At 35.3% G+C, this 27,245-nt stretch overlaps 5 protein-coding genes across 7 annotated transcripts; 4 read left to right on the top strand and 1 right to left on the bottom strand.

The window, feature by feature from the left end:
- Positions 1-15: 15 nt before the first annotated feature.
- Positions 16-1,259, top strand: LOC124438455 (matrix-remodeling-associated protein 5-like). The gene is made up of 3 exons (XM_046988615.1): positions 16-220; positions 318-626; positions 1,162-1,259. Exons 1-3 carry the CDS (start codon positions 16-18, stop codon positions 1,257-1,259), a joined length of 612 nt encoding a protein of 203 aa, XP_046844571.1.
- LOC124441627 (tyrosine kinase receptor Cad96Ca-like) lies at positions 1,228-8,647 on the top strand. The gene is given in 13 exon segments (XM_046992096.1): positions 1,228-1,454; positions 2,774-3,067; positions 3,410-3,609; positions 3,696-3,823; positions 3,825-3,928; positions 4,437-4,547; positions 4,619-4,809; positions 5,278-5,400; positions 6,275-6,348; positions 6,434-6,474; positions 6,839-6,935; positions 7,130-7,229; positions 7,899-8,647. Coding segments are annotated over 13 exon segments (1,815 nt in total). The 5' UTR covers positions 1,228-1,264; the 3' UTR covers positions 8,061-8,647.
- A 1,204-nt stretch (positions 8,648-9,851) lies between these two features.
- LOC124441598 (fibroblast growth factor receptor 2-like) lies at positions 9,852-26,247 on the top strand. 2 transcript variants are annotated; one of them, XM_046992075.1, is made up of 18 exons: positions 9,852-9,864; positions 10,547-10,658; positions 16,134-16,226; positions 16,846-17,214; positions 17,646-17,915; positions 18,013-18,321; positions 18,857-19,150; positions 20,468-20,761; positions 21,104-21,303; positions 21,390-21,624; positions 22,132-22,242; positions 22,314-22,504; positions 23,000-23,122; positions 23,997-24,070; positions 24,156-24,196; positions 24,561-24,657; positions 24,851-24,950; positions 25,621-26,247. In XM_046992075.1, the coding sequence occupies exons 3-18, from the start codon at positions 16,136-16,138 to the stop codon at positions 25,780-25,782; spliced, it is 2,961 nt and encodes a 986-aa protein (XP_046848031.1). In that variant the 5' UTR covers positions 9,852-9,864; positions 10,547-10,658; positions 16,134-16,135; the 3' UTR covers positions 25,783-26,247. The 2 variants fall into 2 exon arrangements, with proteins under 2 accessions (XP_046848031.1, XP_046848038.1); XM_046992082.1 differs by lacking the exons at positions 9,852-9,864; positions 20,468-20,761 and having other exon boundaries at positions 10,540-10,658.
- On the bottom strand, positions 11,741-14,007 carry LOC124441677. 2 transcript variants are annotated; one of them, XM_046992146.1, is made up of 4 exons: positions 13,500-14,007; positions 13,144-13,386; positions 12,788-12,970; positions 11,741-12,524 (listed from the first exon to the last, which is right to left on the bottom strand). In XM_046992146.1, exons 1-3 carry the CDS (start codon positions 13,748-13,750, stop codon positions 12,793-12,795), a joined length of 672 nt encoding a protein of 223 aa, XP_046848102.1. In that variant the 5' UTR covers positions 13,751-14,007; the 3' UTR covers positions 11,741-12,524; positions 12,788-12,792. The 2 variants fall into 2 exon arrangements, with proteins under 2 accessions (XP_046848102.1, XP_046848109.1); XM_046992153.1 differs by lacking the exon at positions 12,788-12,970 and having other exon boundaries at positions 13,500-14,005.
- On the top strand, positions 11,928-13,134 carry LOC124441711. Its single transcript, XM_046992182.1, has 3 exons — positions 11,928-12,173; positions 12,262-12,478; positions 12,558-13,134. The coding sequence occupies exons 1-3, from the start codon at positions 11,928-11,930 to the stop codon at positions 12,725-12,727; spliced, it is 633 nt and encodes a 210-aa protein (XP_046848138.1). The 3' UTR covers positions 12,728-13,134.
- Positions 26,248-27,245: the final 998 nt, after the last annotated feature.

Below are 27,245 nucleotides of genomic sequence, written 5' to 3'. Positions count from 1 at the left end.
TCGTGAAAACTAAACATGGATTGTGTTTCATCTGGATTTCCAAAACCTTTGATCACGTGGCGTCGAGTGGATGGTCGGCCGTTGCCTGCCAGAAAACTTACGCATTCAACTGGCTTGTTATCCATATCTGATGTCGGACAGCAAGATCGGGGAGATTACGAGTGCACTTCAACTAATATATATGGCCGTGATACTAAAATATATTCTGTTGATATGACAGGTATGCCATTTTATGACTGTATATTTCAACCTGTATTGTAAGATTAATATGACTTAGTCTTGATATATGTACATGAACGTGTTTTGTATCCTGTCAGTTCCTCCACGATTCATATCAAATGGCAACTCGTTTGCGACTGTTGGAAAAGATGGAGTCGTTGCTTGTGTAGCTGTTGGTCTTCCAAGGCCAAAATTTTCATGGAGATGGATTGACGACAAGGGCTATGAGCAAAGGCTGTCGAGTGCAGAGGGTTTAGTAGGAAGATATCAAGTGAAAACGAAGCATTACTTTGAAAATAGCACGAGTTTTTTGATGATAAAGGACGTTGAAAAAGAAGATCTACGTTCTTACCGTTGCATGCTAGGCAAAGACGACAAACCACAAGAAATAAATTTGCGTGGTTACAGTAAGTGTAAAAATGCCACGTATATCATTCAATAGCGTAAACATTGAATATTAAGTATTTTAAGTCTGAAGGTACAAAGTATATATCATAAAATAAACACGCATTTTAACTAGACCTAATGTTTATTAACTCGCTTTTTTACTTCAATCATATTTCTTTGGTCACTTTGTAATGTATTGATTTAAGGCTCATATCATAAGATGCATCTCTTGTAAGAGTTAAAACACTTTAGCACTCATCTTCTCAATATTAAATGGTCTCTTAGCAATAATTTCTTGATGAGGTGCCTTATGCACATCTGAAAATTTGAGTTCCATATTTTCACTGTGTATTTTTTTGCGAAAGTTGACTTTGTTCAGGTAGCTACTGTCTATCTTTTGTCATGTACAGTGTTTAGAAATATTTAGAAAAATGATTCACTGGTCATTTTACCTAGTAACTATTGTCTGACTACCCAAATTTCAAAGGCCCTTTATTCTATATTTGCGTACTTTATTTGTCTAATTGATGCCTATACTTAAAATAATGTTTATAGGTAGACCATCTGCTCCCATAATCCAAACAGTGGTTTCGTACAGAAGAAAGATTACTTTGAGCTGGAAACTGGCTGAGAAAACGGTGGAAAGCCCGTAACGTCAATGACAATTCAATATAAGCCATACAACACTACAAGTCAGTTTCAAAAGATACCTATACTTATTGAAAAGCGCCCTGTCTACACAATAACCGGCTTACGACCAAACACAGAATACCATATACAGTTGATCGCTGTGAATGAAATCGGCCCGAGTGATCCAAGTGTTCCAGTAATAAAGAGAACTGGTTTAGGTAAAGATATTTTCATCACATTTGTGGAACTTTTTGCAAACTCTTTTTTTATTTTCATGTTGCTCATCTTGCTTTTTTAAAATTAGGAATAATTAATTGCTGAATGAGAGGGATATCTCAGGAATACGTTGATCATTCAGATAGTTGTATAGTCAGCGTTATCTTTTCAAGTGAACCTTGCAAACTTGAATAAAGTAGATATCCTGAATTTCTCAATTTTTATGCGACGTTAAACCTCTTTGTCTTTCTACAACTAATCGGCATGCGACTTACTTTCTCCATGTTGTTTTTTTTCTATCCATACAAGATCGGGGAGATTACGAGTGCACTTCAACTAATATATATTGCCGTGATTCTAAAATATATTCTGTTGATATGACAGGTATGCCATTTTATGACTGTATATTTCAACCTGTATTGTAAGATTAATATGACTTAGTCTTGATATATGTACATGAACGTGTTTTGTATCCTGTCAGTTCCTCCACGATTCATATCAAATGGCGACTCGTTTGCGACTGTTGGAAAAGATGGAGTCGTTGCTTGTGTAGCTGTTGGTCTTCCAAGGCCAAAATTTTCATGGAGATGGATTGACGACAAGGGCTATGAGCAAAGGCTGTCGAGTGCAGAGGGTTTAGTAGGAAGATATCAAGTGAAAACGAAGCATTACTTTGAAAATAGCACGAGTTTTTGATGATAAAGGACGTTGAAAAGAAGATCTACGTTCTTACAGTTGCATGCTAGGCAAAGACGACAAACCACAAGAAATAAATTTGCGTGGTTACAGTAAGTGTAAAAATGCCACGTATATCATTCAATAGCGTAAACATTGAATATTAAGTATTTTAAGTCTGAAGGTACAAAGTATATATCATAAAATAAACACGCATTTTAACTAGACCTAATGTTTATTAACTCGCTTTTTTACTTCAATCATATTTCTTTGGTCACTTTGTAATGTATTGATTTAAGGCTCATATCATAAGATGCATCTCTTGTAAGAGTTAAAACACTTTAGCACTCATCTTCTCAATATTAAATGGTCTCTTAGCAATAATTTCTTGATGAGGTGCCTTATGCACATCTGAAAATTTGAGTTCCATATTTTCACTGTGTATTTTTGCGAAAGTTGACTTTGTTCAGGTAGCTACTGTCTATCTTTTGTCATGTACAGTGTTTAGAAATATTTAGAAAAATGATTCACTGGTCATTTTACCTAGTAACTATTGTCTGACTACCCAAATTTCAAAGGCCCTTTATTCTATATTTGCGTACTTTATTTGTCTAATTGATGCCTATACTTAAAATAATGTTTATAGGTAGACCATCTGCTCCCATAATCCAAACAGTGGTTTCGTACAGAAGAAAGATTACTTTGAGCTGGAAACTGGCTGAGAAAAACGGTGGAAAGCCCGTAACGTCAATGACAATTCAATATAAGCCATACAACACTACAAGTCAGTTTCAAAAGATACCTATACTTATTGAAAAGCGCCCTGTCTACACAATAACCGGCTTACGACCAAACACAGAATACCATATACAGTTGATCGCTGTGAATGAAATCGGCCCGAGTGATCCAAGTGTTCCAGTAATAAAGAGAACTGGTTTAGGTAAAGATATTTTCATCACATTTGTGGAACTTTTTGCAAACTCTTTTTTTATTTTCATGTTGCTCATCTTGCTTTTTTAAAATTAGGAATAATTAATTGCTGAATGAGAGGGATATCTCAGGAATACGTTGATCATTCAGATAGTTGTATAGTCAGCGTTATCTTTTCAAGTGAACCTTGCAAACTTGAATAAAGTAGATATCCTGAATTTCTCAATTTTTATGCGACGTTAAACCTCTTTGTCTTTCTACAACTAATCGGCATGCGACTTACTTTCTCCATGTTGTTTTTTTTCTATCCATACAAATGTTTAACACACGCATGCTTCTCCTTTTTTTATAGCTTCACCTTCAACCGGCAAGGGTAAGGCCAAAGAAACGGATAGAATTGTGTTGTATGCTGGCGTGGCAGGAGGGTTTCTCGTGCTTATTATTGCCATTATCGTCGTGTGTATATTTATGAGGCAAATACAACGAAACAGCGCTAAAAAAGCGGCTGAAAATGCCCAGCGTTTGGTAGGAAAGAGTGAAACTGATGACACCGTAAGTATTTTTTGACAAATACTTCAAATTGACGTTTGAGCTATTAGCGCGAGGGCTTGAATTCCTGAATATTTTACGTTTTGCAGACGGCATTGATAAACTTCTTGCAGAAAGGTGACCGTCTATCGACTAACACTGGGTCAGGTACTGGGGTTGTTCTTCATTTGACTACTTCAAATAAATGGGAATTTCCAAGAGAGACTTGTGCTACAAAATGTACTTGGCTCCGGTGCTTTCGGTATTGTCATGAAAGCTGAAGCAGAAGGAATTAGCGGCTATAACTCTGGTAGCACGCCCGTTGCTGTAAAATTTGTTAAAGGTAATTTGGCCAGAAATGATTATTGTTTGTTCCATATGGCTTTTCACTGCTTATTCCGGTTGCATGGGGTGATTCTATGTTATAGTTGTTGATGCTGTTGTTGTTGTTGATGATGTTCTTATAGTTATTGATGTTGTTGTTGTTGTTGATGATGTTGTTGTTGTTATTGATGATGTTCTTATAATTGTTGATGTTGTTGTTGATGATGTTGTTGTTGATATTGGTGATGGTGATGTTGTTGATGATGTTGTTATAGTTGTTGATGTTGTTGTTGTTGTTGATGATGTTGTTGTTGATATTGGTGATGGTGATGTTGTTGATGTTGTTTTAGTTGTTGATGTTGTTGATCACTTGATCTTATATTACTTTAGCTTGGTAGTGATTATCTTTGATGTTTTTGTATTGATAATATTATGGAGTGACTGTGTTTGTAATAGTTGTTATAACAGTTTTTACATAATATTGCTATAGAAATCTAGCATCCATCTCAGTTATAATTTGCTTGCAGAAAATGAAAGTGCATCTTCGAAAAAAGACCTCATTGCTGAACTGGAGTTGTTGAAGCTGATTGAACCTCATAAAAATGTTATCAATTTGATGGGCTGCTGTACAAAATCAGGTATTATACATTTGTTCATACTTTAGTGTATTCCACCACAAACGAAATCGACTCGTTTTCTGTTTTTTCAGAACCGTTGATGGTCATTGTCGAATTTTGTGCCTATGGTGACCTTCAAAGCTTTCTTCGAGCTAGTCGTGGTGTAAGAGATCAGTATTACTTGGATTGTTATAAGCGTCCGTCATCAAGATTGACTTCGAATGAGTTGCTCATGTTTGGTACTCAGATTGCCAGAGGAATGGCGCACCTCGCAAATTTAAAGGTGTGTGGAAACTCCTATGAATACTTGCAGAAGATGGAGCATTGAAGAATTTACTTATTGAAAACGTATAAATTGTGCTTTCTCGAAATCGCCATTTCAGACCGAGAAAATAGATTGCGGGCCATGAGTAACCAAGAAATAATATTTGCACATTATCATCTACACAACTTTTTCTAATCAACGAAGTTCTCAGGTTTCTCAGTACCCACCGACCCCCACTTCACACACCCCACCTCTCATATCCCTACCTCTCACATACACCTCTCACACACCCCATCTCTCACACCCCAACGTCCCACCTCTGACACACCTACTTCTGACACACCCCACCCCACATGCCCCAACCCCGTATATTATCTGTGGTAATATCAGATAGACGGATAACCATCATAAGTGAGCTCAGTCTCTTCCCCGTCTATTTCTCCGAAGTCCGCCTTCCGAAATCAATGGAATGTTTTTCTTCTGCAGGTTATCCACAGAGATTTGGCGGCAAGAAATATATTGGTTGATGAAAACAAAATTTGCAAAGTTTCAGACTTTGGATTCGCACGAGACATATTCGTCGAAGATCATTATACTCGTAAAACAGCGGTTCGTATTTTATTGAGAAAGTTACAACACACATTTCGTATATGTTTAGTCTTTTTTCGGGCGAATTATAGCCTTTTATTTAAAAAAATCGTATAGTTTGTTCCTTTAGCCAATATAAGATAATATAAAATACAACAACATATTATAAGATGCATTTGAATTTCAAAAAGATGCAGTGGTACAATTGCATTCTTTTGAAATTCACATCAGTTGCATTATTGTTTAAAATGATGCGAATATAAAATTGGGCTGTTGTGATTTATTTTAACTGTAATGATGGATCTGCCACTGATTTTTTAAAACATAAAGGCCTATTATAATGATGCTGATTTTGCTTTATTCTTCGACCAACGCACTGATTATGAAAAGGAGTTTTCTCTATGTAATTCAGCTCTTATGTTCGTTTCTGGTGTACGATAGTAAAGATATACAAAGGGGCTTTTCCCCAGTAAAATGAACTGAATGATCTTATTTCAAAAGGGAGTTGAGAACTATTGTAAAATCAACTTCGATTTTGTTCATAGAAGTTTATTAATCTACCTCCAGCATAAAAATTTTGGCAATTTACGGGTTTTAAAAAAATAACACTCGTGACAAAAATTTGCCATTCATTGTAGATCACAAACTGCTTTCTGATAGACTATAGTGTAATTGAAATAACTCATCCAGTTGATTGACATATCAGTCACTTATTAAGTCCAACGTGAAATTCTCCTATCTCTCTCGTGTGGTGCGCTAACCAAGTTATTGAAAATTGCATCAACTGCGTGGTTGCTATAGCTCTTATATACCGTTGTTCGAATGCTGCTGTAATGCACTTATTTTGATTTGCGAAAGTAAAATATAGTTGACTAATGGTGAATGATTTTTTAAGGGTGGACGATTCCCTATCAAATGGATGGCTATTGAATCCTTATTAGATGGAATTTCGACAACAAAGAGCGATGTGTATGCCTATTTTTACATTTTTTACGCTGTCATTTTCATTTGTATTGTCATAGATTTTAACGTTGTTCAAAATCTATTTATTCAGATGGTCTTTTGCTATCGTGTTATGGGAAATCATTACTCTCGGTACTGCCAATTATAAATTAAAATATTGTTATAACATTTTCAAAATATATAGTTGTGGCGTGGCCTACCATACTATGCAAATTTTTTACAGTTCACTTGCTGCAAAAAAAGATTTTGTGGAGGAAAGATGGCCAAGGCTACTAAAAGTCCAAACATCCACATCATTCCTTTCTTTCCAAATCCATATAGTCAACACAAAAAAATTTGCACAGCGTGAAAAATTTAGCAAACTTTTACGCTATTAGACTACTGCTGCTTTATCCAACAATAAGCTTTTACAATGTACTTTGAAAAATTTTACATGTGCCTGCGATTGCATTGGCTTGACCTCTTTTTGAACCTCGTGTATTTCATACATTTGCAGGTGCATCTCCTTATCCTGGTATGAACTCGCAAGAAGTTGTCAGCTTTTTACAGAATGGAATGAGAATGGACAAACCCAAGCATTGCAGTGACGAATTGTATGAAAACTTTTCCATTTGGCTTCTTGTTTTTCTATTGTCCATCGCTGTTGCAAATCTTAGATTTTTCTTCTTGATGTTTTAACTTCTATCCGTATTTGTGATTTAATATTTTATGTGCGAAGAAAGAAAACTCAAATACATCGTCGATGGTTGTTGCTTTGCTTCACGATTTTTTACGCTTCTTTAACTAGGTATAACCTTTTGATGGATTGCTGGCATATCGCACCTCATCGTAGACCAAACTTTGAAATGCTCGCCCGTTACTTGGACCGAATGTGTAACGACGATTTTGTAAGTAAACATTTACCTGTTCACATATCAATTTATAAAATAAAACAATAAAACGCGTGCGGTGATTGGTCTAGAGCTGTGTTTGCATTATCTTGTGCAAAACACATCTGAGTTCAACCAATCAAATCAATCATAACAATCAATCAGTCAAAGAGAATTTGCAAATCGATCATGAATACATTTTACAGGAAAAATTAAAACGTTTACTTTAAATTTGTCTGTTTCGAACTACCTCGGAGACGTTTGTGAGAACTCTCGAGCAGCTCTTGCACTGTTCTGCTTTCGAGTTCTTCCAAAAGTCTCCTCGGTTTGCATAAGCCTGTGCAAACACAGTAAACATCTTTTATTTCTTAAATGAGAGAGGAATAGGATGCAAAAACCAATTTCATTGAAACTCAACTCCTGGTCCGAGGAATCGATCATGGCTTTGGCCTTTGTTCAAATATTTTTATGGACATTGGAGTGCATCGTTATTATCATTAGCTTAAGAGCTGTGACAAAATGTCGAAATTTCGTTTTTTATTAATTCATATTTTATTCTATTGAATGATTAAACATAATTTATACAATTAATAAATTTCTTGCATCTCAAAGACCCAGATATGCCCATTAAAGTATGTTTGCAGCAGACGAACATATGTCAATAATGCATGTCTTCTTTTTTAACAGGAATACATCAACATGAGAACATACGATGATCATTTATACATCAATTTTGATGGCAATACTGTGTCAGAGGGAAGTAAAAGCGGATCTTTAACAAAGCAAAATGATTATATAAAGGATGGTGAGAATGAGAAAGAGGCTTTAATGAAAGATAATTTGTCATAAAGTAGTCTTTTAGTTTCATAAATCAACTTATTCGTCGTCGGTAACGAAAATTATGCAAATTTTCTGTTTAATTACTCCAATGACGAAACTGAAACTAGGAATTTAGATGTCGGCCCCGTGATCAGGTGTACAATTAGCGAAGAGAAGTTGTATCAAGAAACATTCTACGTTCTGAGGGCCCGATGATTTTAAACAAGCACTTCTTAATTTCTATTTTATAAATTAGCACAACTGCATTGATCTTAAGATAATTTTATGTAACCAGTCCACTTACACTGTTTACTTCCACGCGGAATTGCTTTTAGGAGGTATGGGTCGGGACGGAAAGGGCATATTGTGCACTCTGTTGTTCACATCAATTAATTCAAATGCCCATAAGCTTTGGGGTTAGCGCAAATATCTCTTGCCAGAAGATAAGATTCGATATGGCACGTCATTTTACAAATATTAATACTACCATTGAAACCACTGTGAAAATTATAAGTTTTAAATGCGTTATTCAATTGATATGTTCATCCCCCAACTATCAGCCATAGTTATTTAATGGAATTTTTTAGCTTTTAATGAATGAATATGTTCGGCATGTATGCAAAGTATTTTTCTATTTTTGTAATATAATGATTTTTACCCAATAAATTTTTATATTTTATTAATGCATCCCGATATCGTAACATCAGCTTGGCACAGAATTTCGGAACTCTGCCGTATCGCTAAAAGACCGAGTATAGCTATATAAAGAGTTGAGCAAGGTTTTTATCGTCGTTAAAAAAATGTCGAATTCTCATAATTCATTCAAAAATTGTGCACTAAATCTGAAGACAAGATTCTATAAAAGGGATTGAATGACAAACAACTGAAACGTGAAAGCGTTCATAACAGAAAGAAAATAGGCCAAAATAAAATTTTACAAAGCCAAGATAGAACTGCAAACTTAACTTTTAAAATCTGATTGGTTGGACTTATCTTTGCGGGATGGACTAGTGATATTTCTGTTCAGAAACGTAATTCAAATTCGATCCTTTGCTGGTCATAAATTACGTAATGAACGACCGTAATTTTTTTGTTATCTTCAAAGACCAATTATCATTTATCATCCTATGCAAACATGTCGAAATTAGCATTTTTACCTCTGTGTCAGGTTCACTAAAGAAAAACCAATTAATAACAAAGATGTCAAAAACTAACATTCATTTATTAACTATTTATGAATCTCATTTACAAACAATTGTGTAGAATGTTACACAGTTGGTCAGATTGTTTCGATGGCTGTTGACTACCAGCGAGGACCCTATCGTAAAATTTTTTGAAAGACTTCTTTGTGATAACCGAATCTACATAAACATTGATAATGTAACCCGCATGAGGATACCAACATTTAATTCTGTTTGTAGTCACAAAGGAACCAAACAAAGCTGGTTTTCAAATCGCTGGTACTTAATTCCCAGAGCTGAGGTGAAAGGATGCGATTTTGACCAAGACTTTTCTGCATGCTACAAACAACATGACATTCTTTGTCGCCATATTTAGCGTGCAGGCTGTTCATAGTGTTTCAAAACTACGGCCGTTCATTCAGTAACTTACACACAATAAGCGCTTCGAATTTGGATATGCTTTTTCTGAGACACGCTCTACCATAAAAAGTGTAACAAGGCACTTTCCATTTGGAAAGTTAGAATTATCTAGGAGAGCGAAATGGCTAATACTTGTAAAAGAGATTTTACGGCTTCAAGATACATCAACTTCAGTCTTCAAATACGTGTAAAGGTATGTGATAAATGGATGAACTCTAAGCAACGCCAGAGTAGTTATAGCTTTTCAACACAGCATTAGTCAAGTAAGGTAAGTAAAGGTTATTTGAATTGCGTATAATGGAGCTTTATCTTAGATGGATTGTATGTGGCATTATTTTGACATGAGGTTATCCTCATCCTGTGATTTTGAGATTATGGGATAAGTGCCTTCATCCTTCAATCCACAATTTACCAAACGAAAAAGGAAGCAAACCCAAACGGAGATAGATAAAACTGCTTCCTTATTGGGGGTTGAAGTAATAATGAAGTCGACAAAACGACAAAACAAATTGATTTTATGCTGGCATCTTCAACCACCAAGGTAGAAATTTATGCAACAATTATGAAGTCATATTGACCAGAATTTTGAACTTTATAACAAGAAATTCAAAAAAAGTGTCTTATATGCTCAAACTTGAACTAACAAAGCATGACAAAGCACTTCTGGACTGGAATGGTTTAAATTATGCAACAATTTGCCATTCCATTTCACTTCTACTACCGCTGACCAATGCATAAAGCAGGCTTGAATTTGTACGTACGCTGACTGTATTTTGTAATATGGTAACAGCGACCTATTAAAACCCATTTTATTAGCTGCTCACGAACGCAATTAACTCAATTTGCAATCGACGTTTACATGAACTTCCGGAAACGTCGATTCGGTTGCAGCGTTTTTTTATCACCAAGTGCAAGCATCTTTCAGTGTGGGACGACGCGTTTCGGATTGGAAGTTAAAATTTATGTTTTTCTCAGGTGTTTCTGATAGGCACATTACTTGTAACATTTTTGGCCACGTCATCTTGAGGTTAGTTCCAGTAAATTTACATAAAACGTCTGTTGTTTGTGGTCTTTTATTTCTCATCTTTAATGCGCAAATTTCAACATAAAACGTTAAAGCGCCTTTTTGGTTATTTATCGATCGTAATCGAAGTATCGATCACTTTGCAAATATAATACAATGCGACAAAAATATCAAGAAACTTGTTGCCAGAATCAATTGCACGTTTAATGTTTTGCAGTTACCGAAGCATATTGCTATTTAAAGTCAATTCTAAATAATGCATTTCATGATGTCAACACATTTCGAAATCATCAACGCAACTCATTCTACCAAGCTCTCTAGATGCCACGATTGCAAATCGGGATTTTGTAACTAGTTCAAGCGAGTTTCTATAGCAGTTGGGAGTTTTTCGTTCTTTTTTATTGTGGAGAACGAGAAATTTGAGATTTATTTGGGAAATTTTTTTGAGAAAACTGTGTGACTAATAAATGAATTTAAAGTGCTACTGAAGTGAAATTTTCATATTTCGTTTTTCGATACAAACGTTTTCTCTGTATTTTACTGATCATTTTGAGCTATCGCCCACTGAATTTAGTGGATGGGAACGCATCGAACTTTGCGTTCAAACATGGCATATTTGATTGTTTTGATGCGAATTTGACTTTGCGTGCGTGACGTCATTTAAAGGACGGAAGTTCAATTTTAAAGCTCTTAGTACATAAAAATTATATACGAACAAGCATATTTCCAACTGGAATTTTACATATTTTATAACTTCTCTTCGCAAAAATTGCGTATATTTAGTGACAAATGAGCAACACGCATAGGTAAGCAACATTTACAATCGATTAGAGTTTTATAAACTTCTTGAATTAACTTATATTTCTCAATAAACTGGGTGCCGCATCCTTCACTATGTCTGCGGTTTTAACACACACGCAATGTTATCAGAAACTAACTGTAACGCGCTTATTTCCAATCATCCAATGTATACTACTTTTATAAACTTCTGGATTAGACTTATCATTCTTATCATATGGGTGTCGCATCCTTGACGTAGTCTATGGTTTTAAAACCCATGCAATATTATCACAACGCACATAATATAAGGAGAATAATTTTTTTATTAAGTTAGTCAAACGTAACGATACACCGCAAGTTAAAATATGGCGAGTAGGCAAAATTCTGCAAAAAAATCGTCGAGGAGGACAATATTGTGTTGCTGGTTGGCCCAACGGAAAAAGTTGTACAAACAGTCAACACACAGAGGGTGTCTCAGTACATCGTTTCCCCATGAATGACAAGGAGAGGCTGAGTAAATGGACAAAATTTGTTAGGAGACATAGGCCAAAATTCGTTCCTCAGCAGTACTCTGTGCTATGTTCAATACATTTCGCAGATTCTGCATTCACCGTGAACGCAACAGTTGCAAAATCGCTAAACATGAGACGACAATTGCGCTCTGATGCTGTTCCAACCATAGACTCTGTAAAAGGCATTTCAATCCAAGGTGATAAGAGCAATCGCGACCGCAGAGTTGTAAGTACAAAATTATACAAGTTAAATTACACAAGTTTGTATGCACAACCTGGAAATGCATGTAAATGTGTCTTATTATCTTCAACAGGTGTTGCGTGAAGTAACACGAAGTGTAAAAGATGTTGAACCTGCTGTTAAACATACTGATGATGAAGGGAATTCTGACGAGTGTAACACGACAGAAAGCGTTGATAGTGAACCAGTTAGAGAGGATTCACCAGAACCGCTGCCAAAACAAGAGCAAGTTGAAATCCAACGGCATTTGGATAGGAAACAACTATCTTCAACACCATTGTTTCCCACATGTAAGTTGTTCATGCTACCATGTATAATAGGTATGGCCAGTGCATTCTAAAAGTAAACACATTAAATTGTTATTTATAGATCAACAGCAAGATGTACTGCAAGCAAAAGGTTTAGACAAAGAAAAACAAGCTGCTTCAACAGGTCCTTCAGATCCAAAAAAAACGTGCTTATGCAAAAATTGTGGACAGCCAATGAAAGGACATCCAAAAAATCATTGTCCACAAGAATTACTTGACAAATATTCTTAGCAGGCCAACTTTAAAGTTAGTTATAAAATAATATACTATGCTACAAAAAATGTTTCCTACTTCTATCAGTTTCTTTCCTGTGCTGACTTGTAGCCAGCATGTTCTTGGCCTAGGGGATTTCGTAATGGAAATCGTTTTCGGATGTCTGTGTAGATACATGGAGCTAATGGTCTAGAATTTTCCCAACCAAGGCATCCACACAGCCATCGAATGACCCAACGGTATGCAACTGCTCTCAAGTATCTATGAGAAATTCAAAATAGTAATTTCTATTTGATTATTTATTTTGACTTCACACAACAAAATTGTGAAGCATCACAGCACAATAATGAACCACATAAAGGTAAAAGTAGAGATACATGGCAAGATATTAATCATTCGTTACAAAACAAAATTAGAAATCAAAATGTACTAACTCATTTTCATGTATTCTACGACACTTGTATGACCTTCCATCTTGGTCTCTTAGAAGTGAGCCAACATTCTTCAAGACTGTAGCATGTGTCATAATCGTGTACTCTTCGTGAAGAGTAACACAGCTAATTTTTTCAATGCTACCATCGAATACCAGTTTATGTAAAGTAGGCCCAACCTCTAGACAACAACGGTATTCAATGGCATCTGTCAGCAGTTGAGTACGACACAAGCTACATGCACACCTATAAAAAAGTGGTTTGTTATCATATTTATGCACCACGACATAAGGACAAAACAACATGTTTAATTCATGGTTTAATTTCTTCTAGAGTTCTAATAACATTTATCAACTTACCACTTATCTAACTGAACGGTTCCTTCGAACCTCGCTTCCAATGTTCGAGGTTCTAAGCCATCTGCGTCTTCTTCGACCGACACAAAATTCTCTCCGACTGCGTTCGCAAGAGGTTCATTTTCGTAAGGATTTACAACTGAATTAGCCACAATTGTATCCTCATCGCCGGAATTCGAAAGTAAATTTTCATTTGCTATATCTGAGTTTTCAGTATCCGAACTGCGTTCGCTTTCACTGCTTGAAGAACTCATATTTTATTGTGTATATGTGTTAAAAATCTAACAAAATACTAGTAAATCAATGCTCATACTTCGACTTCCGTCCTTTTAATTACGTCACATCCGTATAATATTTCAGGAGTAAAAATTCGCACGCGTAACCCAACTTTGAGCAAAAATTTATTGATGATCCCGTGCTTCAATATGCATAAAAATTATACCAAAGTGATCAGGAAAGATAGAACTATTTGATTATAGGAAAAAATCGATACCCAAAATTTCACTTCAGTAGCACTTTAAGAAAAAATACACCAAGGATTCTTTACTTCGTTTGTTTTAATTTACAAGTATTCAAACCATGAACCTCCAACACAGACTGATAGGGAACAAAGAGCAGGCTACTTCAATGAAATTTTTTGTGACGCAAATCAACTTCTTTATTATGTGATTACCATAATACTTGATACCATGCCATACCACAAGTGCTCGGGTGGATTTAAAATATGGCATGTTTGATAATCTCACTAAACTGTCTTAAACTTATTGATAATAATCTTTACTGAAATAGACTTTTTCACCAAATTGGCTTTTGAAAAACGATCGCAAAAAATATTATAATCATTAAGAGTGCAAGCCATAGTACAATTTACGGCATGTTTAAACAAACAAATTATTTACAGTTTATTGCAATTAAAAACTATCAGCATTTGATTTTTGCTCAATGTAAAATCATATTAACTGCCTAAAACGCAGTTCTCTGCTGACCTGGTAGACCCCCATCGTCTTTTGGCACTGGCTCGTTCAGCCACTCAGCTATAAGGAAAAGATTTTCTTTTAATTTCTTCCACAATTCTTGGGATGATAAGCCTTAACAATAATCAGCTTATTCATCGCGGCATCAAGCTGGGTAAATTGTAAATTAGACATCCTAATATTTTTGGATTCTTTCAATAACATCAAATTTAAAGAAAAACCTTGAAAGATGAATAGCAGAACTCCTTATTCAAAATGTCAAAAACGTTGCTATGTCTAAAAACAACGGTCCCATATCTTAGCTACCCTTACTGTATTCAAATATTCAGTGTGTTGCTATTTTAAACATCCGATTAAGAGGAGGGGATGTGATTTTTATGCGATCCACTAGTCTTATGAAAGAGGAGCTGGCGAAGGACAAATCTACGTCAGTGATATGAAACTGAGATATAGTTTGGGTGTAGGAGTTCGAGAATGAATAGGTTTTAGGTTTATTACGAATTGTTAACTAGTAGCCTAGCGATGAATACGAAAAGTTGATGTGTATAATTAAAGCATTTTATAGCGGTAATTTAGTTTTAACATAAAAATGTAGCATATCAAAATGCAATTAGGTTTGGAAAATGTAGAAGTGAATGTAGAAAGCAATATAAAAATATCATATGGTTTTGCGCCCTGGATTTCACTGCCTGATCTTCCTTAAAAAAGACAATCAGTAGCGCATAGAAAACTAAGGAAGTTCAAGTCAAGTTTGTATCTGGTGTCTGGACCACATTGTTTGTTGCATTTTCTCTGTCCATTACACATGACTTACAAGATCACATCAATAATTTCCTTACCTTTTTGTACATTGGACCACTTTTCTTGTTGCACTTTCTCTGTACATTACGCATAACTTACATGACTTTATTAATAGTTTCTATACTTTTTTGTACAATGAACCACATTACTCGTTGCATTTTCTTGTTGCATTTTCTCTGTACATTACGCATAACTTACATGGTTTTATCAATAGTTTCCATACTTTTTTGTACAATGAACCACATTACTCGTTGCCTTTTGCTCTGTACATTACACATGACTTACATGATCATATCAATAGTTTCTATACTTTTTTGTACATTGGACCACACTACTTGTGCCGTTTTCTCTTTAACTATATTACACATCATTCACATGATCTGAGATCACATCAATAATTTCTAAATGTGAACATCGTTTAGCAAGGACACCCAAACCTACACACAGTCTGTATTCACTTGATTTTTACTGTTACTATTTTCATTAAAATCTTAAATGGCAGTCGACTCGTGGACTGGACCATATTGATATGTATAAGATGATTGAGCGTTCTGGCAACATGATCGCAATTATATATCAGTCATGTTTGACTGGTTTACATCGCCAATTTTACCAGATTGATGATTTAAGACATTCGTAGCCGTTAACGCTTTACCGTTAATTGCATTAACGTTTTGTATAAACTAATTAGCAGGAAAGCTTAGCAAATAGAGAGAATTGTATAGTCGGTGAGGTTAATAATGTAAGGACATGTACCTGGGAAAATTTAAACTAAGACTCATTTGCAGTGCGTCCACTGCATGTTTATATGGATTAAGCTGTGCAACTTGACACTGTATGTTTACTACATTTTTCCTTGTAGATATGGGATCAGTTGTGAGGAACATACTACTTCTTATCGTGCTTTGGATCTCATGTGTATATGGTGATAGTCGATATCTTATAAAAGAATATGGTCAGTTTTACACAACGATGATGTAATATAGTCTACATATATTGAAAAAATGCTCATAGTCTTAAATCCATTGTTTGTGGAATAATTTGCTTGATCGTCTTGTATTTTTGTCAAAGAGTTCCATTATATTGTGTTTCTCGAAGGTAGAAAAGAAATTGGACATAAATATCTTTAAAGATGTTGCTGTGTTATCAATACTCTGGCAGAAGTAGAAGATCTTAATTTCCTTTAGTAAAACCTGTATCAATCTGAATTATGCTGCACAAGGCGACAGACTAATAATTGAGAGGGTGTAGTATTCAGATGTGGATCTCGTACTTCATTGGGTTTTATCATTGGGGTATATTGAAAGACTGCAGTGATTACTGATTATGACATATAAATTTATGAACATGGCCCTTCACCTTCACTGACCAATCAGCAATCTTATTTGTTGAGAAATTCACATGACAATACAAGTAATTTCAATACAAGTATTATGGCACTGATTTACAAAATATACATAATATATAGTATAGTTTGCACTTCAAGGTATTTGGGAACGCGTAACAATTACTTCATGAAATATATATAATCCACACGTCATGAAATAATAACCGCGTTTTCTTCATTGATATAGCTGATGGAAAACATTTTTGGGGTAAAAATTTTACGGTCATGGAAGGCAAAAACGTTACATTTTCTTGTGGGTCTAAATCGCAAAAGCGTCATAAGGACATTTCATGGTTCGCATCTGTAGAAGAAAGAAAAATTGCTGGTACAATGTACAAACAGTTGGACATCATTAAGAGACGTTTTGGACAAAAAGCGGTCCTCATACGTGGTGGGCGATATTACAGCGGTCGACCTGAAGTAATTCCCAACACATTCGATATCAAGTTGAACAACATAAGTAGATACATAGCTGGGCGATACAAATGTTTGGTAATATCGTTGATGCGCAATACGACTTACGCAGAATTGACAGACCACATTGTCATTGTGAAATGTAAGATTTTTTTTTCTTTCGTCTTGTACTAATGCCGCGGTATCACTCCCCTCCCCGTTTTCTGTTTTTCGTGCAAAGATTTGGAAGGTGTGAACAAGATGTTTGGTTGTAGCATTCATTGGAAAATTCACTCCATTGGTCTTTTTCAAAATAAAAAATTGCAGCCCGACCCAAAGTTTGTCATCAAAAGTTTCAAAAGATTCTTACCCACTAAATTGTTAAACATTAACCAGGTCAGCACACCTCACAAGTCACAACGTGTAACAATTTCCTTTGAAGTTAGGACAGTCTAGTCATTCTAGAATGAGATTGAAGGAGTTCTCTTTTCTTGTGTTTGTGAGATGAAGAGAAGGCGGGCATGGAAAAAATCGTTTGTTACTTTCAAATACTTTTCAAAATATAAGTTATTTTCTCTTTTTTGACATATTTAGCAAAACCAAAGATTGAGTCAAAAAATGAAACCAACATGAAAATCAAGGCTCGTGAAAAACTAAACATGGATTGTGTTTCATCTGGATTTCCAAAACCTTTGATCACGTGGCGTCGAGTGGATGGTCGGCCGTTGCCTGCCAGAAAACTTACGCATTCAACTGGCTTGTTATCCATATCTGATGTCGGACAGCAAGATCGGGGAGATTACGAGTGCACTTCAACTAATATATATGGCCGTGATACTAAAATATATTCTGTTGATATGACAGGTATGCCATTTTATGACTGTATATTTCAACCTGTATTGTAAGATTAATATGACTTAGTCTTGATATATGTACATGAACGTGTTTTGTATCCTGTCAGTTCCTCCACGATTCATATCAAATGGCAACTCGTTTGCGACTGTTGGAAAAGATGGAGTCGTTGCTTGTGTAGCTGTTGGTCTTCCAAGGCCAAAATTTTCATGGAGATGGATTGACGACAAGGGCTATGAGCAAAGGCTGTCGAGTGCAGAGGGTTTAGTAGGAAGATATCAAGTGAAAACGAAGCATTACTTTGAAAATAGCACGAGTTTTTTGATGATAAAGGACGTTGAAAAAGAAGATCTACGTTCTTACCGTTGCATGCTAGGCAAAGACGACAAACCACAAGAAATAAATTTGCGTGGTTACAGTAAGTGTAAAAATGCCACGTATATCATTCAATAGCGTAAACATTGAATATTAAGTATTTTAAGTCTGAAGGTACAAAGTATATATCATAAAATAAACACGCATTTTAACTAGACCTAATGTTTATTAACTCGCTTTTTTACTTCAATCATATTTCTTTGGTCACTTTGTAATGTATTGATTTAAGGCTCATATCATAAGATGCATCTCTTGTAAGAGTTAAAACACTTTAGCACTCATCTTCTCAATATTAAATGGTCTCTTAGCAATAATTTCTTGATGAGGTGCCTTATGCACATCTGAAAATTTGAGTTCCATATTTTCACTGTGTATTTTTTTGCGAAAGTTGACTTTGTTCAGGTAGCTACTGTCTATCTTTTGTCATGTACAGTGTTTAGAAATATTTAGAAAAATGATTCACTGGTCATTTTACCTAGTAACTATTGTCTGACTACCCAAATTTCAAAGGCCCTTTATTCTATATTTGCGTACTTTATTTGTCTAATTGATGCCTATACTTAAAATAATGTTTATAGGTAGACCATCTGCTCCCATAATCCAAACAGTGGTTTCGTACAGAAGAAAGATTACTTTGAGCTGGAAACTGGCTGAGAAAAACGGTGGAAAGCCCGTAACGTCAATGACAATTCAATATAAGCCATACAACACTACAAGTCAGTTTCAAAAGATACCTATACTTATTGAAAAGCGCCCTGTCTACACAATAACCGGCTTACGACCAAACACAGAATACCATATACAGTTGATCGCTGTGAATGAAATCGGCCCGAGTGATCCAAGTGTTCCAGTAATAAAGAGAACTGGTTTAGGTAAAGATATTTTCATCACATTTGTGGAACTTTTGCAAACTCTTTTTATTTTCATGTTGCTCATCTTGCTTTTTTAAAATTAGGAATAATTAATTGCTGAATGAGAGGGATATCTCAGGAATACGTTGATCATTCAGATAGTTGTATAGTCAGCGTTATCTTTTCAAGTGAACCTTGCAAACTTGAATAAAGTAGATATCCTGAATTTCTCAATTTTTATGCGACGTTAAACCTTTTTGTCTTTCTACAACTAATCGGCATGCGACTTACTTTCTCCATGTTGTTTTTTTTCTATCCATACAAGATCGGGGAGATTACGAGTGCACTTCAACTAATATATATTGCCGTGATTCTAAAATATATTCTGTTGATATGACAGGTATGCCATTTTATGACTGTATATTTCAACCTGTATTGTAAGATTAATATGACTTAGTCTTGATATATGTACATGAACGTGTTTTGTATCCTGTCAGTTCCTCCACGATTCATATCAAATGGCGACTCGTTTGCGACTGTTGGAAAAGATGGAGTCGTTGCTTGTGTAGCTGTTGGTCTTCCAAGGCCAAAATTTTCATGGAGATGGATTGACGACAAGGGCTATGAGCAAAGGCTGTCGAGTGCAGAGGGTTTAGTAGGAAGATATCAAGTGAAAACGAAGCATTACTTTGAAAATAGCACGAGTTTTTTGATGATAAAGGACGTTGAAAAGAAGATCTACGTTCTTACCGTTGCATGCTAGGCAAAGACGACAAACCACAAGAAATAAATTTGCGTGGTTACAGTAAGTGTAAAAATGCCACGTATATCATTCAATAGCGTAAACATTGAATATTAAGTATTTTAAGTCTGAAGGTACAAAGTATATATCATAAAATAAACACGCATTTTAACTAGACCTAATGTTTATTAACTCGCTTTTTTACTTCAATCATATTTCTTTGGTCACTTTGTAATGTATTGATTTAAGGCTCATATCATAAGATGCATCTCTTGTAAGAGTTAAAACACTTTAGCACTCATCTTCTCAATATTAAATGGTCTCTTAGCAATAATTTCTTGATGAGGTGCCTTATGCACATCTGAAAATTTGAGTTCCATATTTTCACTGTGTATTTTTGCGAAAGTTGACTTTGTTCAGGTAGCTACTGTCTATCTTTTGTCATGTACAGTGTTTAGAAATATTTAGAAAAATGATTCACTGGTCATTTTACCTAGTAACTATTGTCTGACTACCCAAATTTCAAAGGCCCTTTATTCTATATTTGCGTACTTTATTTGTCTAATTGATGCCTATACTTAAAATAATGTTTATAGGTAGACCATCTGCTCCCATAATCCAAACAGTGGTTTCGTACAGAAGAAAGATTACTTTGAGCTGGAAACTGGCTGAGAAAAACGGTGGAAAGCCCGTAACGTCAATGACAATTCAATATAAGCCATACAACACTACAAGTCAGTTTCAAAAGATACCTATACTTATTGAAAAGCGCCCTGTCTACACAATAACCGGCTTACGACCAAACACAGAATACCATATACAGTTGATCGCTGTGAATGAAATCGGCCCGAGTGATCCAAGTGTTCCAGTAATAAAGAGAACTGGTTTAGGTAAAGATATTTTCATCACATTTGTGGAACTTTTTGCAAACTCTTTTTTTATTTTCATGTTGCTCATCTTGCTTTTTTAAAATTAGGAATAATTAATTGCTGAATGAGAGGGATATCTCAGGAATACGTTGATCATTCAGATAGTTGTATAGTCAGCGTTATCTTTTCAAGTGAACCTTGCAAACTTGAATAAAGTAGATATCCTGAATTTCTCAATTTTTATGCGACGTTAAACCTTTTAGTCTTTCTACAACTAATCGGCATGCGACTTACTTTCTCCATGTTGTTTTTTTTCTATCCATACAAATGTTTAACACACGCATGCTTCTCCTTTTTCTATAGCTTCACCTTCAACCGGCAAGGGTAAGGCCAAAGAAACGGATAGAATTGTGTTGTATGCTGGCGTGGCAGGAGGGTTTCTCGTGCTTATTATTGCCATTATCGTCGTGTGTATATTTATGAGGCAAATACAACGAAACAGCGCTAAAAAAGCGGCTGAAAATGCCCAGCGTTTGGTAGGAAAGAGTGAAACTGATGACACCGTAAGTATTTTTTGACAAATACTTCAAATTGACGTTTGAGCTATTAGCGCGAGGGCTTGAATTCCTGAATATTTTACGTTTTGCAGACGGCATTGATAAACTTCTTGCAGAAAGGTGACCGTCTATCGACTAACACTGGGTCAGGTACTGGGGTTGTTCTTCATTTGACTACTTCAAATAAATGGGAATTTCCAAGAGAGAGACTTGTGCTACAAAATGTACTTGGCTCCGGTGCTTTCGGTATTGTCATGAAAGCTGAAGCAGAAGGAATTAGCGGCTATAACTCTGGTAGCACGCCCGTTGCTGTAAAATTTGTTAAAGGTAATTTGGCCAGAAATGATTATTGTTTGTTCCATATGGCTTTTCACTGCTTATTCCGGTTGCATGGGGTGATTCTATGTTATAGTTGTTGATGCTGTTGTTGTTGTTGATGATGTTCTTATAGTTATTGATGTTGTTGTTGTTGTTGATGATGTTGTTGTTGTTATTGATGATGTTCTTATAATTGTTGATGTTGTTGTTGATGATGTTGTTGTTGATATTGGTGATGGTGATGTTGTTGATGATGTTGTTATAGTTGTTGATGTTGTTGTTGTTGTTGATGATGTTGTTGTTGATATTGGTGATGGTGATGTTGTTGATGTTGTTTTAGTTGTTGATGTTGTTGATCACTTGATCTTATATTACTTTAGCTTGGTAGTGATTATCTTTGATGTTTTGTATTGATAATATTATGGAGTGACTGTGTTTGTAATAGTTGTTATAACAGTTTTTACATAATATTGCTATAGAAATCTAGCATCCATCTCAGTTATAATTTGCTTGCAGAAAATGAAAGTGCATCTTCGAAAAAAGACCTCATTGCTGAACTGGAGTTGTTGAAGCTGATTGAACCTCATAAAAATGTTATCAATTTGATGGGCTGCTGTACAAAATCAGGTATTATACATTTGTTCATACTTTAGTGTATTCCACCACAAACGAAATCGACTCGTTTTCTGTTTTTTCAGAACCGTTGATGGTCATTGTCGAATTTTGTGCCTATGGTGACCTTCAAAGCTTTCTTCGAGCTAGTCGTGGTGTAAGAGATCAGTATTACTTGGATTGTTATAAGCGTCCGTCATCAAGATTGACTTCGAATGAGTTGCTCATGTTTGGTACTCAGATTGCCAGAGGAATGGCGCACCTCGCAAATTTAAAGGTGTGTGGAAACTCCTATGAATACTTGCAGAAGATGGAGCATTGAAGAATTTACTTATTGAAAACGTATAAATTGTGCTTTCTCGAAATCGCCATTTCAGACCGAGAAAATAGATTGCGGGCCATGAGTAACCAAGAAATAATATTTGCACATTATCATCTACACAACTTTTTCTAATCAACGAAGTTCTCAGGTTTCTCAGTACCCACCGACCCCCACTTCACACACCCCACCTCTCATATCCTACCTCACACACACAACCTCTCACATACCCCACCTCTCACACACCCCATCTCTCACAAACCCCACCTCTCACACGTCCCACCTCTGACACACCCTACTTCTGACACACCCCACCCCACATGCCCCAACCCCGTATATTATCTGTGGTAATATCAGATAGACGGATAACCATCATAAGTGAGCTCAGTCTCTTCCCCGTCTATTTCTCCGAAGTCCGCCTTCCGAAATCAATGGAATGTTTTTCTTCTGCAGGTTATCCACAGAGATTTGGCGGCAAGAAATATATTGGTTGATGAAAACAAAATTTGCAAAGTTTCAGACTTTGGATTCGCACGAGACATATTCGTCGAAGATCATTATACTCGTAAAACAGCGGTTCGTATTTTATTGAGAAAGTTACAACACACATTTCGTATATGTTTAGTCTTTTTTCGGGCGAATTATAGCCTTTTATTTAAAAAAATCGTATAGTTTGTTCCTTTAGCCAATATAAGATAATATAAAATACAACAACATATTATAAGATGCATTTGAATTTCAAAAAGATGCAGTGGTACAATTGCATTCTTTTGAAATTCACATCAGTTGCATTATTGTTTAAAATGATGCGAATATAAAATTGGGCTGTTGTGATTTATTTTAACTGTAATGATGGATCTGCCACTGATTTTTTAAAACATAAAGGCCTATTATAATGATGCTGATTTTGCTTTATTCTTCGACCAACGCACTGATTATGAAAAGGAGTTTTCTCTATGTAATTCAGCTCTTATGTTCGTTTCTGGTGTACGATAGTAAAGATATACAAAGGGGCTTTTCCCCAGTAAAATGAACTGAATGATCTTATTTCAAAAGGGAGTTGAGAACTATTGTAAAATCAACTTCGATTTTGTTCATAGAAGTTTATTAATCTACCTCCAGCATAAAAATTTTGGCAATTTACGGGTTTTAAAAAAATAACACTCGTGACAAAAATTTGCCATTCATTGTAGATCACAAACTGCTTTCTGATAGACTATAGTGTAATTGAAATAACTCATCCAGTTGATTGACATATCAGTCACTTATTAAGTCCAACGTGAAATTCTCCTATCTCTCTCGTGTGGTGCGCTAACCAAGTTATTGAAAATTGCATCAACTGCGTGGTTGCTATAGCTCTTATATACCGTTGTTCGAATGCTGCTGTAATGCACTTATTTTGATTTGCGAAAGTAAAATATAGTTGACTAATGGTGAATGATTTTTTAAGGGTGGACGATTCCCTATCAAATGGATGGCTATTGAATCCTTATTAGATGGAATTTCGACAACAAAGAGCGATGTGTATGCCTATTTTTACATTTTTTACGCTGTCATTTTCATTTGTATTGTCATAGATTTTAACGTTGTTCAAAATCTATTTATTCAGATGGTCTTTTGCTATCGTGTTATGGGAAATCATTACTCTCGGTACTGCCAATTATGAATTAAAATATTGTTATAACATTTTCAAAATATATAGTTGTGGCGTGGCCTACCATACTATGCAAATTTTTCACAGTTCACTTGCTGCAAAAAAAGATTTTGTGGAGGAAAGATGGCCAAGGCTACTAAAAGTCCAAACATCCACATCATTCCTTTCTTTCCAAATCTATATAGTCAACACAAAAAAATTTGCACAGCGTGAAAAATTTAGCAAACTTTTACGCTATTAGACTACTGCTGCTTTATCCAACAATAAGCTTTTACAATGTACTTTGAAAAATTTTACATGTGCCTGCGATTGCATTGGCTTGACCTCTTTTTGAACCTCGTGTATTTCATACATTTGCAGGTGCATCTCCTTATCCTGGTATGAACTCGCAAGAAGTTGTCAGCTTTTTACAGAATGGAATGAGAATGGACAAACCCAAGCATTGCAGTGACGAATTGTATGAAAACTTTTCCATTTGGCTTCTTGTTTTCTATTGTCCATCGCTGTTGCAAATCTTAGATTTTTCTTCTTGATGTTTTAACTTCTATCCGTATTTGTGATTTAATATTTTATGTGCGAAGAAAGAAAACTCAAATACATCGTCGATGGTTGTTGCTTTGCTTCACGATTTTTTACGCTTCTTTAACTAGGTATAACCTTTTGATGGATTGCTGGCATATCGCACCTCATCGTAGACCAAACTTTGAAATGCTCGGCCGTTACTTGGACCGAATGTGTAACGACGATTTTGTAAGTAAACATTTACCTGTTAACATATCAATTTATAAAATAAAAACAATAAAACGCGTGCGGTGATTGGTCTAGAGCTGTGTTTGCATTATCTTGTGCAAAACACATCTGAGTTCAACCAATAAAATCAATCATAACAATCAATCAGTCAAAGAGAATTTGCAAATCGATCATGAATACATTTTACAGGAAAAATTAAAACGTTTATTTTAAATTTGTCTGTTTCGAATTACCTCGGAGACGTTTGTGAGAACTCTCGAGCAGCTCTTGCACTGTTCTGCTTTCGAGTTCTTCCAAAAGTCTCCTCGGTTTGCATAAGCCTGTGCAAACACAGTAAACATCTTTTATTTCTTAAATGAGAGAGGAATAGGATGCAAAAACCAATTTCATTGAAACTCAACTCCTGGTCCGAGGAATCGATCATGGCTTTGGCCTTTGTTCAAATATTTTTATGGACATTGGAGTGCATCGTTATTATCATTAGCTTAAGAGCTGTGACAAAATGTCGAAATTTCGTTTTTTATTAATTCATATTTTATTCTATTGAATGATTAAACATAATTTATACAATTAATAAATTTCTTGCATCTCAAAGACCCAGATATGCCCATTAAAGTATGTTTGCAGCAGACGAACATATGTCAATAATGCATGTCTTCTTTTTTAACAGGAATACATCAACATGAGAACATACGATGATCATTTATACATCAATTTTGATGGCAATACTGTGTCAGAGGGAAGTAAAAGCGGATCTTTAACAAAGCAAAATGATTATATAAAGGATGGTGAGAATGAGAAAGAGGCTTTAATGAAAGATAATTTGTCATAAAGTAGTCTTTTAGTTTCATAAATCAACTTATTCGTCGTCGGTAACGAAAATTATGCAAATTTTCTGTTTAATTACTCCAATGACGAAACTGAAACTAGGAATTTAGATGTCGGCCCCGTGATCAGGTGTACAATTAGCGAAGAGAAGTTGTATCAAGAAACATTCTACGTTCTGAGGGCCCGATGATTTTAAACAAGCACTTCTTAATTTCTATTTTATAAATTAGCACAACTGCATTGATCTTAAGATAATTTTATGTAACCAGTCCACTTACACTGTTTACTTCCACGCGGAATTGCTTTTAGGAGGTATGGGTCGGGACGGAAAGGGCATATTGTGCACTCTGTTGTTCACATCAATTAATTCAAATGCCCATAAGCTTTGGGGTTAGCGCAAATATCTCTTGCCAGAAGATAAGATTCGATATGGCACGTCATTTTACAAATATTAATACTACCATTGAAACCACTGTGAAAATTATAAGTTTTAAATGCGTTATTCAATTGATATGTTCATCCCCAACTATCAGCCATAGTTATTTAATGGAATTTTTAGCTTTTAATGAATGAATATGTTCGGCATGTATGCAAAGTATTTTTCTATTTTGTAATATAATGATTTTTACCCAATAAATTTTTATATTTTATTAATGCATCCCGATATCGTAACATCAGCTTGGCACAGAATTTCGGAACTCTGCCGTATCGCTAAAAGACCGAGTATAGCTATATAAAGAGTTGAGCAAGGTTTTTATCGTCGTTAAAAAAATGTCGAATTCTCATAATTCATTCAAAAATTGTGCACTAAATCTGAAGACAAGATTCTATAAAAGGGATTGAATGACAAACAACTGAAACGTGAAAGCGTTCATAACAGAAAGAAAATAGGCCAAAATAAAATTTTTACAAAGCCAAGATAGAACTGCAAACTTAACTTTTAAAATCTGATTGGTTGGACTTATCTTTGCGGGATGGACTAGTGATATTTCTGTTCAGAAACGTAATTCAAATTCGATCCTTTGCTGGTCATAAATTACGTAATGAACGACCGTAATTTTTTTGTTATCTTCAAAGACCAATTATCATTTATCATCCTATGCAAACATGTCGAAATTAGCATTTTTTTACCTCTGTGTCAGGTTCACTAAAGAAAAACCAATTAATAACAAAGATGTCAAAAACTAACATTCATTTATTAACTATTTATGAATCTCATTTACAAACAATTGTGTAGAATGTTACACAGTTGGTCAGATTGTTTCGATGGCTGTTGACTACCAGCGAGGACCCTATCGTAAAATTTTTTGAAAGACTTCTTTGTGATAACCGAATCTACATAAACATTGATAATGTAACCCGCATGAGGATACCAACATTTAATTCTGTTTGTAGTCACAAAGGAACCAAACAAAGCTGGTTTTCAAATCGCTGGTACTTAATTCCCAGAGCTGAGGTGAAAGGATG

Source organism: Xenia sp. Carnegie-2017, unplaced genomic scaffold, assembly GCF_021976095.1.
Source record: "Xenia sp. Carnegie-2017 unplaced genomic scaffold, XeniaSp_v1 HiC_scaffold_1, whole genome shotgun sequence".
Taxonomy (NCBI): domain Eukaryota; kingdom Metazoa; phylum Cnidaria; class Anthozoa; order Malacalcyonacea; family Xeniidae; genus Xenia; species Xenia sp. Carnegie-2017.
The sequence above is the reverse complement of the archived record's forward strand: the minus strand, read 5'-3'. Positions and strand labels throughout refer to the sequence as shown.